The 15001-nt window shown below is 36.5% G+C and overlaps 1 protein-coding gene and 1 pseudogene across 1 annotated transcript; one reads left to right on the top strand and one right to left on the bottom strand.

Annotated features, from left to right (window-relative positions):
* The first annotated feature begins 2766 nt into the window (after positions 1-2766).
* LOC140674174 (fatty acid synthase-like) lies at positions 2767-3788 on the top strand. The gene is made up of 3 exons (XM_072907552.1): positions 2767-2830; positions 3236-3486; positions 3654-3788. The coding sequence occupies exons 1-3, from the start codon at positions 2767-2769 to the stop codon at positions 3786-3788; spliced, it is 450 nt and encodes a 149-aa protein (XP_072763653.1).
* A 4559-nt stretch (positions 3789-8347) lies between these two features.
* LOC140674301 (uncharacterized) lies at positions 8348-9256 on the bottom strand (annotated as a pseudogene).
* Between the last annotated feature and the right edge of the window lie 5745 nt (positions 9257-15001).

Below are 15001 nucleotides of genomic sequence, written 5' to 3'. Positions count from 1 at the left end.
AATAATTTTGACATATTTGATATTTTTTATTTCGTATCATATATCTTATATATATACTATCATAAAACAGTTTACATTTGCAAAAAAGTAGACAAATAATAATATCTATAATAATATGATTATGTGGAGGGTACTAATATCTCAATAAGGGGAGCAAATTTATTATGTCGAGGGTACTAAATATCAGAATAATAAAATAAATTTAAATTAAATATACATATAACAAGGTCCTTATTAAAAATCTACTATCATTCCAGAGTATAAAAGTAGTCAATTTTTTTAGTTAAACAACCAAGGTAATATGTTCGAAAAGTTATGTACAATAAAAGTTTATTATATATTTCGATTACTTTGTAGAAAACGTTTTGTTTTAATCATATTTCTCAAAAATTAATAACTAATAGTTAACAATTCTTAACTGCTTTTAAACTTTTGAAACGATAGTCTATATATTATTTTTGTACCAAGAGTAAAACGTTGTGTAAAGTTATTGAATACGTTTTCTACAAAGTAATCGAAATATATAATAAACTTTTATTGTAGATAACTTTTCGAACATATTACCTAAAAATTGGTTGTTTAACTAAAAAAATTGACTACTTTTATACTCTGGAATGATAGTAGATTTTTAATAAGAACCTTGTTATATGTATATTTAATACATATATGTTATATGTATATTTAAGTTGGCATCAATAAAAAGTAAAAAAAAATTAAGATTTCTTTATTTATTTTCCTATTTAACGTCCATATTTTGTCGATAACTTTTAATTTAATTGTAATTATTTAAAATCTATAGCTCTTTAATTATTTCTATATAAAATGAAGATATTTTAAATATATCAGAAAAAGTATGCAGAAAAAATTCGAATAATAATATAAATAAATAATGAATAAAAAATATAATTTATTTTAGTTTAACATTCATAAATGACTTTAGCTCAAACATATATTATCAACATAATAATTCTGAGTAATTAAAAGATTTTAATCGTTATTGTTTAAATATAAATATACAATAAAAACTTAAAAAAGTAGACGTAGACTTTTTAATTTTAACTTTTTGTCTTTCAATACCGTCTGGTACTTCTTTATCTACTTTAATAAAAGAGTGGGGTACAAAATTACATGTAAAGACTGCGCGATGTCTCGTATATTGGTCAGACGAGCAAACTTTTAAAGACAAGAATCAATAAACATAAAAATCATACTAACTAAAACACATCACACACAAATCTGTTATCGCGGACCACAGACTGAACAATCATAAATTTGAAATGTGGAAATTTTGGATGCGGAGTCCTTTCTAAATAAGAGATTTGTGTCGTAAATGCTATTTATTAGACGCCAAAAAAAGTTTAAATCGACAGAAAGATACGGAATGCTTACATTATACATACACGTTTATTGTTAAAAATATGTTAAGAGTTTAAGAAATTTCGCGCTTTCAGATTCTCTCTATTTAGAGGTTTATTTAGAGAAATTATTTAGAGATTTGAGTTTATTACTGGCGACTTATAAACAGCGTCTGACGGTTGTGTGCGCTTTGTCACAATTATACATATATTATGATAAGATATGTGATGGTTTTCTTTCTAGTTCCTATTATTTTTCTTTTAATTTTGCCATTATAGTGTTATATTAGGAAGTGCATTTAAACACACATTCGGTATTTTTGTTTGTAAAATTTGGAGCCGGTAAGAAATTTATTACATTTTGCGTCTCTGGTTACTACTTTTGGTAAATATGCATAAGTGCTACCCCAAAGAAAACTCAAATTTTTTTTATTGTAATCAACAAAACTAGTGCGAAGATAGTACGTACAAGTGTTTTTACGAAGGCGCAAGTCTTTTTATAAGTTTTAAATGAAAAAATTACATAAATAAATTTACTCATCATCATTTATAAGATTTTCAAAAAAAGTTAGTTTCATAACACACACACACGAGAATTAATTTCTAAATTTACACATTAACACCCGCGCATGGCTCTTATTGCCAAGTCGATAATTACATGTTTGTAAATATTGAGAGCCTTATTTATTCGAAACATTTTTCTCTAAAATATTTTATTTTCGAGATATTCGACCGTTTCCAGACTTTTTGAAAATGTAGTATATGTATAATCGTAATAAGTTCATTTCTTCTCGGAATGTGCCAAATGCTTTTGGTAAGATGTAAAAAGTAACTATATAGAGTGGACATGCGGACAAGATTAGTTAAAATAGCAACTACAAATAATGCATTGAAAATAAATAGATACAATTTATTTTTTTATTTTCTAAACATGGGCATGTACGATGCTTTTAATATCAAGTACTAGTACATTCATCGTGATGAAATAGATTATTCATTTAATTTAAATTACCATGTTCACGCGTGGTATAAGATTATCATTTATCGGATACGCAAACACAATACGGATTTTGAATATTTAAATGGATCAAAATAAATATGATAACAATGCTGCAACGCACTTATTAGGTTTTGAAGGACATATATTTAAAACGTATTTCTTGATTCTTAAACTATATAAGACTATACTATAATTGTATAATAAAGTGTAAAAATTTTACATTGATATTTATTTAGCGCTTAAAATTATATCATTTTTCTCACTTTTCTGCGCGTTATAAATTTTCCGTTATTCTAAAGAAAACTTTTTTAGTTTCGAAATTTTTTTTTTATTTTAAATACATAATAGAATTTGAAAATATAGAGAGAGTTATATGATATATTTTTTTAGAAATATTAAAATTTAATGAAAATGGATAACAATCAGTTTAATCCATATATCAGCGTCGAGGCTGAAGACGAAATCGTTATCTCTGGTATTGCTGGGAGATTTCCTAAGTGACAATATAAAAGAATTTCAGAACAATTTTTTCAGTAAAATGGATCTCGGTTCGGATGACCATCAACGCTGGACTGACTGTAATAATATTTTTGTCTTAAAATTAAAATTAAAAATATTTTTGTGTTTTAATAGAGAGATATTTATATCACGTAGAATGTATATTAATCAAAATCGTTAAGAATTTGTAATATGTTTACATAAATTATTTTATGCTACTAAAATATTCTTTGCTAATATATTGATATAATTTTCTTTCTTTCTTTGATATCAAAGTAATCGAGATAAATATCATGTATCTCTAAGAATATTTTAGTATGATTAATATTCATGACCAAGAATATGATATTATTTTTATACTAATTATTTTAAATCCTGACAGTTATCCATGATACCCCTCCTCGGATAGGAAAAATCAACAATATACAGAAATTTGACGCAAAATTTTTTAACATATCGGCAGAAGAAGCCCATGTAATTGATCCTGGTAGCAGAATGTTACTTGAGCATACTTATGAAGCAATCATTGATGCGGGTGTAAATCCCGCAGAATTAAAAGGAACAAACACGGCCGTTATCACCGCATCAACTGTTTCTGATACACATATTGATTTAATATATAGTAAACCTCACGTATGTGATTTTTGTCTTGATTATTTAATAATTTAATAATTTAATATTTAATAATTATATATTTAATATTTAATAATTGAGCCTAACATATACAAAAATATTGCTGAATATGAAAAGAAAATATATTTTTTATATAAAAATTGTATATTTCTTGTAATTGCTAATAGGTTGCTAGATTACCTCTTCTTGGATGTAATAAAGCCATGTTAGCAAACAGAATTTCTCATTGGCTCGGCCTTACTGGACCATCGTATAATGTTGATACCGCACTCGAGTCATTACGCTATGGTGGAGGCTTATAGAATGATTAGATCTGACATTTGCGAAGCGGTTATTGTTGCTAGTGTCAACTTGTGTCTCAATCCTTATATAACTCATCAATTTTTTGCTCTTGGTAGTTAAAAAATAATAATACATATTGTTGTAGCATTCTCTTGTCAAGATTATTGCATTCTTAAATAATATAGGTAGTAGTAATGGGGCAGGTATGGCCCGTTAAAACAAACCCCCACCACCGCGCCCTCCGGTACCGCGGGGGGTGTCTGGTGTTTTCCCCCACCACCACCGGGACTGACAGAAAAAAAAAGTGGTGGTTGGAGAGGGAAGGGTTTGCGCTCAGGTAAGAAAAATTTATTTTTATAAAAATTTTCTGGTTTTCTCGGGGCTTGAACCTGGGTCCTTCGTATTGCTGATCCTGGTCCTGGAGTGCTGAGCTAAATAAGAACTTACTAGAGTAAAGGTTAGATAAGGCATTTATGTTACGTAGTGGGGCAGGTATGGCTCTTGGGCCGATATCGGTTATGGTGCTGGTGAAGGGAGTAAAAAGCGCTTTGACGTTCTGCAAGCGGGGCAGGTATGGCTCTTGGAGCAATATCGGTTACGGAGATGGTGGTGGGACAAAAAAGCGCGTTCTGCACGTGGGGCAGGTATGGTCCGTCAAAACAAATGATGTCACATGGTAGTTGACCATGTATAACGTCATGCCTGTGAAAATGAAAAAAAAGATAATAACACAGGAACGTGCAGGTTCTGTCAAATGCGATGGTATGACGCAACGAAAGAAATAGTATTATCGGTGTCTTATATTACGATAAGCGCCTAATTGTTGAAAGAAGTTGCGGAACATCCTCTTTCAACAATAAAAGTAACGGAACTACTTATATGTAAAATGAGAAAGAGGAGTGGGTGAAAGAAATAGATGATTAAAAATAAAATTGCTCACATTTATTGATGCAGATTTTTACTACAAAAATCAAGATTCTTATTACATATAATTAAGGTAATAATTAATTTTTATTAAGTAATAGTTAATTTTTATTAAATAATCGTACAATCAAGCGATCGTTACGTTCGCAATCTTCGGTAAAAAGAGTAAGAAACTGATTAAGATCGTAACCACTACACATATAATATAAAAATACGCAGCAGTATTGCCCGCAAGTTTGAGAAAAAATTCCTTGTAATTGCTGGGTGTTCCAATAGTGGATGGTGAAATTTCGCCGCAGTCGGAGTAAAAATCCGGAATACAAAGGGGGCAATCCGTAGCTATCGAAGTAAGTGCCTGTACCGTATTTATCGAGGAAGAAAGCGACCCAATGTTCTCCAGGTCGAGTATGGTTGTCGGTGTTAGCAACGATGGCCGTCGACCTCGTTCACACCCTCGGAACTCTGTCGGCAGAATACACTCCCACATGTCTGGCATCGAGATGATGGAGTGCTTGCAAAATTTTGCGAGAGTTCATTTTTTTCCAACAAAGGCGAACGAACGTGCGGTATTATTTGAATAACGTCGGTTTTTACCTCTTTTGATAATGCGATTTTATCAATATCGGCTTTCGGGTTTTCAATGTCGGTTTGCGTAGTAATGTTAGTAATTTTGAACTTGTTTTCATCCAGCAACGTCTTTGATTTCGTCAATTTCACGAATCCCTCTTTTTCTTCTTTTTCAATTAGATGTTGGGTTTTTTGCAGGTTTTTGTTTCTCTATTTCATTACTCGATTTAATATTTTCATTCATGTCACAAAAAACATAATCTTTGCTTTCGATTTCCTCGGCGATTTCGTCGTCCGTGTTCTCGGAGTATATTTCACAATCTTTCTCAGTACTACAACTAACTTGAGTACTAAACGTAACGTCGATATCACGATTATTTTGTGTGACTATCCAGTATTTTAGTTTATAAGCATTGTGTAATGCGCAACGGAAGATTCCAAAATTCCAAAATCCGTGGTGAGAGCAATATCGTCCGTCTTCTTCTTTTGACGATAGGTTTTTAAATGGCGGAGAGATATCTTCCAAATTATTTATATCTCTGGAAAGTATATTTCGCAAGTAGCTTACCTTTTCGTTGCCTCTAATGTAACGCACACGTCTTGTAATTTCGCGCAAATGTGAAATAAAATATTTCAGATTAGTTTCACAGTCGAACCACTCGATATCGTGATAATTTTGCGAGAGCCAATTGTTTTTTCGTCTTGCTTTTGCGGATAATTCTCCAAATGGATGTGGAGGCATCATAATCCAATGGCCGACGATTGGGGTGTCAATCGAGACAATAGCGACTTCCTTTGGGATAAATTTATCGTTGACATCACGGAAGCCTTGTATGTCGATGATATGACTATGTCCATATTGTGAAAATTTATGTGCTTGCAATGACAAAGTATAACCTCTTCACGAAACGCTCGCGTTCACGTCTCGAATGAAACTAAATCTTCTTTTGTTACAATACATGTTTTTGGAAAACACGGCGATATCGATATTTTATTTGAAATTGGAGGGGGAATTTTTAACCGAGTATTACACTACGAGGCATAAATCGTGCATAGATAAACCGGAAAAATCGACGATGACTTGACGCGACGCGTCGATTTCTATCACATTATCGAACTCTGTAAACAATACAGTTAATGGTCTCGGCGAGAGCTCTCTCGAATCGCACTTCTAATCGCAAACTTCCATGTTTCACAAGATTTCAATGGCCAGCACAATTAGAGGACAAATCGGGTGTAAGGTCAAAAGCAAATAACGTATATCCCTTGAAATAATCCTTTCTGCTTATAGAATTTCCTTCATTCAAAAAATGGATACCTGTCCCCGAAAAAAGCGTTTGATAAGCTTCAACATAAAGCGGTTCTTCAACCGAGAAAACCGGCTGTAACGGCCTACTGGGAATTTGCATACCATCGACATACATCGAGAAGAAATTTATACCCCAATTTTTAAAATTAAACGGATTTAATTTTCTATCACCATTAAATGCTTTATTATTGACGAAACCGACTATTATTCGTTTCGGTAGTTGACCTAATATTGCATTATCTATTGATTCCGCCATTACCCCGCTATGAATCGTAAAAGTTTTAACCTCGACTCTTGTAAGTGGATACTTGGCAGTAACTTTACTCAACATTCTAGCGTGTGCGAGTAACACCCCGGCGCTTATTTTCGCTCTTCTCACAAGTAAGCTGGCATCCAATATATGAATTTTCGATAAACTGTTACTTTCCATGAGACAAAATGAATCTTTCAAGCGTAAGCGTACTTCTACGCCGTTAATTAAAAATTTATCTTGATTAAAAACGTCGCAATGAAGATGTCCTATAAGATCTAGCGCTTGTTCTCCGTGAATGTATCGAGCTCGTCTCACGAGCGCGGCGTTGCCTTTTGATTCCAATAGATCGTCCATGTATCCGGGTGTATCCGCGTCCCACAGACTCGAGGTTGATGGGTAGTTTTTGTGAGTGAAGAGTAATTTAACAACGCCTCGATGTACGCGCGGTACGCGTAAGCGTTGTTCGGAGGCGACACGAGCTTTTGATTGAAATACACGTCGATCTGATTGAAGATGGAGTGGAGTAAATGATTTACGGGTCCTACTTTGACCTCTGTGGCGGCGGCGGTACCTCCCGTTCGTGGCGCGAGGTCGTCGTTGATTTCCACGCGCACTCGAAGACTCAGCATGGTATGTGTGAGATCTAAATATTCTTCTCCATGGCCTGAAATGACGAATTCTATCGGTGAGTCGTCCGAGAGCGAGCTGACGAGTTTGTAATAGATCCATTGTGAACTTTCGATGCTGGTCTGCGTGGGTGGTAAAGAAAAAAGATCGAGCTCACTTTTTAAACACTCGCTCGAATGCGTATGAAGAAAAGACATGATTATTTACCGTAAATTTTTATCAATATCTTTTACCGATATTTTCGTTGTTTACTGTGTTTAGCGTAGTATCGTTTAAGAAAATATGTACCGGATACGGTGCGCTTTCTAGAAGTTTTACGACGTTTCGTGGAGGAGTTATGTCTTTTCTTTGACTTGCGATTTTTCTTTCTCCCCTTGCTTTTTAATGTTTTATTCCGCGCTTTGGTTTTTTTCGGTAATCTTTTCTTATTTGATCGCCGACGTTTACGTGACGACGTTACCGTGGATTTAACGATACGCGCGTTAAGCCCGGCGAAAGGAAACTGAGCTGCGTGCATTTTTGCATCTGTCTTATATCCCTTTCATCAGACTACTTATTTTTTCTTTAGCTTTTCTCTTGAGATTTTCTTTAAAACGGTTTTCGGCCGACACCTTTAGCGGTATATTATTTTCAATATCACCGATTATATTAACACCTGCTTGTAAAGCTTCTTTCCCTACTGCACGCGCTCCTCTACTTAGATAAGGTAGTATACGTCTAAATAATCCTCCTAGAAAACTTCCGATTCCATGACCGCGTTGATAAGGTGCGCCGACTAAAACTCTCGGAATTCCACCACCTTTGCCGCTTTGTAAATTGTAATACTCGTAATAGTCTGTCATGTTGCATTTGAGAACTTAATTTTTATCTTTTTCCCTATGACACCGACGTTCGCAATACTAACGGGTTAGCCTAAAGTGTAACGTCACAGTCGATGTTCCGGATTCGAATGCTATTTTTTTCCGAACTGATCTCTTATATCGATTTCAATCCTACTGAAATTTGTTCGTCGTAACGGGATATAATGCAGAGAAGAGAAATGTTTCACTTGATTCGTTCCGTACTCGTAATCGCGACCATGCCCCTCGACCGACACTATTCGGAGAAGAGGAGACTGCACATCGCCTGTTATGTAAGGTTCGCAAATATCACAATAAACGAATAGTTTATCGGGAATACCGCGAGCCAAACTACAGGGTTCGTAACTAAAGAATCCAAAGTGTCCCTTTTCAAAACCGATTTTAACAAAAATTGATGTAGATTTTTTTTTTGAATCAGGATTATACGTCGTAAGCATAGTATAGTATCGTCCTTCCCGCTTAGGAGCATTATAAAGTGCATCCCCTAAACCGAATATTCGTAGAAGTTTATCGGAAAAGTTTACATAATGATTTAGTTTACATTTATTTTTATCACACTCAAGGTAAAACTCTACTACCGGCGGATAACCCCCGTCGATCCAGACGAAAATGCGAACCAACTCCTTTACACGTCGTATTAATCGCGTCGAGAAGTTCGTCCATATTTTTATAAATGCCAGCCCGTATTTCGTCTTTCCTCGAAATTATCACAGAATCTTTTTCCTCGTTACCTTGAATGTCAACATCGGCGAATGTGAGTATATTCTCACCGCGTTGTATATGAAAAAAAATATTGGGAAATTGAATTTCGCTGAGCGCGACTTCCCATTCGTCGTGTAACTGTATCGATTGAGGCAATTCCGTAATAAATGACGAGGTAGTATTGTCCGGAAAATAACGCATACTGCTATTGCTCGGAAGAACCAGTAGAAATTGGTCCTCCCTCATCTCAAAGATTCGTTAAACTTGAAGCGGGAATCCAACTATCGAACTTGCTAGGATAACCATGCCAGCTAACTAACAGCTGTTTATTATCACCACGTCCTCTGCTCTTTATCACGCGATCGACGATAAATTCTTCCTTCTGTAAATTTTTCTCAACTAGGGCGAATCCTTGCTCGTAAAAAATACCGTCTATGACCTCGCCGGCTAAGTCATTTAGTTCGTACACTCGCGGTTTTTGCCAATCAAGAACCCGATGAATTCGAAATATCTCCTCGCTCCACTTTGCCTCGTATCCTTTCTCGAAGGTGACTTTTGCTCTACTGATCCGCACGAGTTCGCCAACGCGATATTTAGCCTTTTGTTTTTAGCATTTCTCGTTTTTCCAACGAAGAGTTATATTTTCGCGCGCGATGCGGGCATTTTCCCACGTAACGACCGCAGGTTGCATTTTGATACTGGAATGACGCGTGTGATTATAAGCGTGAACGATATCCTGCAAAACATTTATGTAACGTCGTGTATTTTTATGCGTAAAATAACGCCACATACGTTCCTTGAGTGTTCTATAAAACGCTCCACTATAGCTGCTTTAATATCAGGATTGCGAGTTACGCGAAAGCGAATGTCTTTTTCTTTTAAGAATTTTTGTACAGGACGCGCTATAAATTCTTTACCTTTGTCGGTCTGTAGGCAAACTGGTAGACGACCATTGCTTCTCGAGAATATACGCTCAAAAGCTCGTATTACACAGATACCTGTTTTGTCACGTAAAGGTTCAACCCATACAAATTTACTAAGCACATCGATTACTACGAGTAAATAGGAATAACCGTTATTATAGCTCTTGAGATTACGGAGATCAATCAAATCAGCTTCCCACAAATCGTCGATATTTGTCACGCTATAATGTAAACGCGGAAATTTTCGTCGTATCGGTCGATGCAGCGTGTACGCGTCTTGCGATTTAAGCCAGTCGAGAACATTGTTGCGACTAAAATTCGGTTTAACGGCTCGCGTTAAATTGTCCACCGCGGAATATCCTGCGTAGTGCGAGGGGTCGTAATACAGTTTTTCGAATTCCGATATTAGAATCTCATCCAATCGAGTAAACGTTTTTTCCCTTTCGACGGAGAATCTTCGTTATCGTGTGTTAATGTTTCATCGGCGCTGTCTTCGCCGGCGGATACAAATATCGTGTCTGCGTCGGACTCGTTTAATTTACGAGTGTATGATTTTGAGCGCAGAGTTTTCTTCGGAGTGGAGCTCCTGCGAGGTAACGGATTTTTAATACGATGAACTCGTAACAAATCGCGATTACCTATGAGATTGGAAGGCATGTTTATATCATGCAGTAATCGAGCAAACTGAATTCTTCCGGTTGCTTTTACGGTTTTTCTTTCCCGTATCGCGTCGTTTATGAGAGCCGAGATATTCGATCCCGTTACGACTATACCGTCTATAGTCACAACTCCGCGTCTATCCCAGCTAATCTTAGACTCCGGGGTGTCTACCAAATATTTCAATAGAGCGCGTGCTTTGTCGCGATAAGATTTCGGCACGGAGACGACTATTTGTTTTATCATTTCCACCGATTGAGCGCGTTTTTTTCCCGAAACTGCTACTAGCATTACTACCGCTAATGTTACCGTCACTGCTAATTAAAGTTTGCGTTTCCAAAAGTTCATTGTTATCGTCATCATACAAATCTTTTATGTCTTCGTTCTGCTCTTCATCTATCTCGCCATTATCTTTGCGTAAACGTTTTCTCGCAGCTCCAACAAAGTGAAGATAATGTTGAAGTACTTCCTTATACATTTTCCATCTTTCCCCCTCGTCGCGGGGAGTCGCGAGATTAAGAATACGGCACATCTCAGTATCGAGTCGCGATAAAGTAGTTCCAGGCGTCTGCACCGTATTATTATTTTTGTTAACATTCCAGATTTTTTTTTATCGAATTATCCGACGATGATGCGCTGGGTACTATTTCCGGATGATGTTGATGTTGCATGCGCTGCATTCTCTCGAGATTTTCCATAGAAATTAAAACCATTTTTTTAGCTCTTTCCATTATTCAAATATCGTAATCGTTAATGCTTTACTTTTTATTCTGAAAAAAAGCTGATATAAAAAGTTGTATAATTTTTCATTTCCCGATAATCCGTGATAATATAACCTCGAGAAAAGGAGCAATAAGATAGGGTAAGAATCCTCCCCGTTGTACCAGTAGCTTTCTTCTGCCTCTCCAATTACCTCGTTTTGTCGCGACGCGTCGTAGGATGGTTTTATGCTTGGCTAATCGTCTTTTTTCGTTACTTTCAAGCGGTACGTTTCCTTTGAGCGTATTATAAGCGCACTCTTGTATGCACTTTATTAGTTTATTTTCTGCAGTGCATAAGAAAGACACTCTTTGATTTTTTTTCAGATAGCACAAAGTTTTCAAAAGACATGCGTTTCGCTCGCCGATTGATCGTCTAGCAGTTTTTATTGCTCCGTCCGACGAATTCCGCGACGCCAGTGACGAAGGATATTTATTCTCTTTTACCATTACGATGTAATAGCGCGACTGGCAAGATGCGTATGTAATCACCTTCCTTTTATATACCCCCTCCTCTATTGCTCGATCTACGAGCTACGTAGACGTAATGCAGCGAATCGTCGGGAAAGATACACGCCCAAAATCGATATTCGTCTGGAGTGGATTGTTTCAAATCAAGCAATAAATACTCATGCGGTCTCGAGGTTGCGTCGTAGTACGCTTCTTCCATAAACTTTGGATCGTCGGAATATACTTGACGTGCTAAATGACGAATTTGGGCACGATCACGCGGATTTTTGAAAACAACTATATAATTCGCGTTGAGAGATATGTCACGCTGTCCACGCCCCTGATAGAACAGATTTTGCGAGATAAGAATAACACTGAGATTCTTATGATGGCTTCCTTTCGTAAACAGATCCACGATAGCGTCGCACGATGATGATTTTCTCATAAGATCGTCGATTATTACCAATTTCGGAGAAAGCGGATCGTTCGAATATTCTTCCGGGCGCGGCAATCCCTCTCAAAATTCGATTATATTTTTTTTCGCGTTTCTCAAAGTATTATTACCGCTAAAGTATCCGCTTCTTCGCGCGCTTTTCTCTTTTACTTCTCTTTCACTCACAGCGTGTTGCAAGCGCTGATACGCATCTTGCCACTCGGCGTAATAAAATAAAATTCTCTCGAATCGTACATCGGACATGATTGATAAACTTCGAAGGAAAGTTTCTACGAAAATCGTTTTTCCGCATCCCGTAGGACCGCAGACGATCGACGTCCAAGGATGTTTCCAGCGTACATCCATTTTGCAAAATGAGCGATTGCGCATTTATACACAAATTCATAAATGAAATAAGTTCATCGTCACCCTTACAAATAATAATAAGCTTGTTAAAAATGCGCATGCGCGATAAATTTTTAATGTTAAACGTTGGAATGCAGAGGAATAAGCTTATCCACGCTTCGGGGCCCTCCACCCGCGGCGGTCGCGTGCTCGCGCTAGCGAATATCTCGGTGAGCGTAATGGCGCGGTGATAAGCTATAACTTTAGTAAAAATGCTCTCACCAGCATATATATGCTCGCGATAACAAGGGATTGAGCGTACGCGCTATTTTTAAAAAATTATTGTTTTACTAAATAAAAAATATACCACTTAAAAACTAAATTAATAAAACTAAAAAATATAAAAAGTTGGGAGGAAATAGGAGCAGTATTTTTATTAAAAATAAATTTTTTATTTTTATATATGCATTTACATAGCATTTTTCTTATTAGCTATATTTACATTTTCCAACTAAACTAAGATTTACATTTTATTATAAAAAAAATTACAGCTATATTTAAAACTAAAATTTTATTTTACAAAACTTTACATTTTGACAATATTTATATTTTACGCAGGGTGGGCGGAAAACGTGCGCAATTCTATATTTTTACACGCAAAGTTAGAGGAGTGAACAGGAAAGTATGCTAATATCTATCAAGTTTCTGATAAATACCCGTACGGTAGAGAATATCGTTTTGTTTTTATAAATCTTCGTTTTAATAGCACAGGCGCACATCTTTTTGTTTCATCACGCGTAATTATATCATGAAACACTGTGCGTCGAATGGCTTTAAACCGAAGATTTATCCTCGATTCAGGGGTTGTTTCTTCTACTTGTTTCTCTGCCTGTTCCTCTCTTTCTCTTTGTAATAATAATTCTCTAATGCTAATAAAATTAACTAAGCGCGAGTTTTCAAAATTCAGAGTTATACCCTTTACTTTACAAACTTCGCGAGTGAGTCCATCGGGTGTACGAACCACATACGCGTAAAATTTCGGTCCACCGGATACGAACGACTCTATGTAGCTACCCTCGCCGTAGTTTGTGAGTTCATCCATCATATCGCCTAAAAAATTACCCGTACGCGGTTCGTATTCTTGAGGATTGCTGGTACTCACGTATATACATGAATCGGTATTATAATATAAAACGCGGCTTTCTAATTTTTCTAAATATCCGTATAATTTTAATCTTGCTTGTGTAAGCTGCTATTACTACATTAGTAAGGGGCGAAAGTACGATTGCTTCTTGTCGCATTCGTGACGAAACATATATTACCTCGTCGTTTACGGGCAATATATCGGTTATTTCGTGTTGCGGTGAGTAAGGCTCATTAATTTCTGCTGCGTTTTAACGATATCAGTATGTGGCAAGTTTTCGCGTTGACCAAATTTTCCTCAAAAAGAATTTAACGCTAGTTTCGCGACCGAACGTAAACCGGGGTTGTGTACGATGTTATTTTTCTCAAGAGCAATACCTTCTGCTTCCTCATACTCACGAAGATATCGCTCTTTAGCATCGTCATCTGTGCATTTGCTCGGCCAACCACTAGCCTCCTGCTTTAATTATAAAAATGTGTTTATATATCCGGCGAATAGACCTCCCTGGCACGTGGTGTGATTATAACGAGTGACATTATACTGCCAAATCTCACTAACTTCTGTCACAAAATAACCTTTCTCAATAGCTTTCTTTAATTCCTACGATATCCATTCCTACGGTACCTTCGAATTCGCGTTCGAAATATTCATGAGCGCACACGGATTGAGAAAATGTTTCGCAACAAGCACGACACAATGCGAATAATAATTTACCCTGCACGCGATAGGGTAATACAGGGTGAAAAAGATTGCGAGGAGGGAGTACTCTGCAACGAACGATTCCTTCGACCGAGTCGAAATTATATCCCGGCGATATTCCGATTAATTCCGCGCATTCCTCGCCTACGTATACCGTTGGATGCCCGATCGGAAAAACACCGGTTTTCAACACATACGGGTACAGTGAACATACATCAACGTAACGTATCTTCTCCGTTCCCGTAATCTCGTAGCGCGTCACAATATTTTCCGTGCGCCTTCCGTAGAAGGAGTGTCGAGAATCGAGCGGTTCGTTGTCTAACATTTGATGATGTTGTAAATATTTACGCATCTCAACGTTTTCATTTATATCGTGATCAAAGTCGCACTTCCATTTCTCTATCACCCTATATCTCCGTGTTCGAAGACGCGATGTCATTGCGACGGTATGCTCATAACGTAAATCGTTTGTATCTGTATGATCTGACGAAAGCGGTTTATCGCGATTGACTCGAAAACATCTCGGACAACCACGCCAGAAACATCCGTGAAACTGTAACACGTAATATTGCGTTACTCCGT

Source organism: Anoplolepis gracilipes, chromosome 15 (genome assembly GCF_047496725.1).
Source record: "Anoplolepis gracilipes chromosome 15, ASM4749672v1, whole genome shotgun sequence".
In the NCBI taxonomy this organism is placed as follows: Eukaryota; Metazoa; Arthropoda; class Insecta; order Hymenoptera; family Formicidae; genus Anoplolepis; species Anoplolepis gracilipes.
Note: the sequence above shows the minus strand (reverse complement) of the source record. Positions and strands in the feature narration are given on the sequence as shown.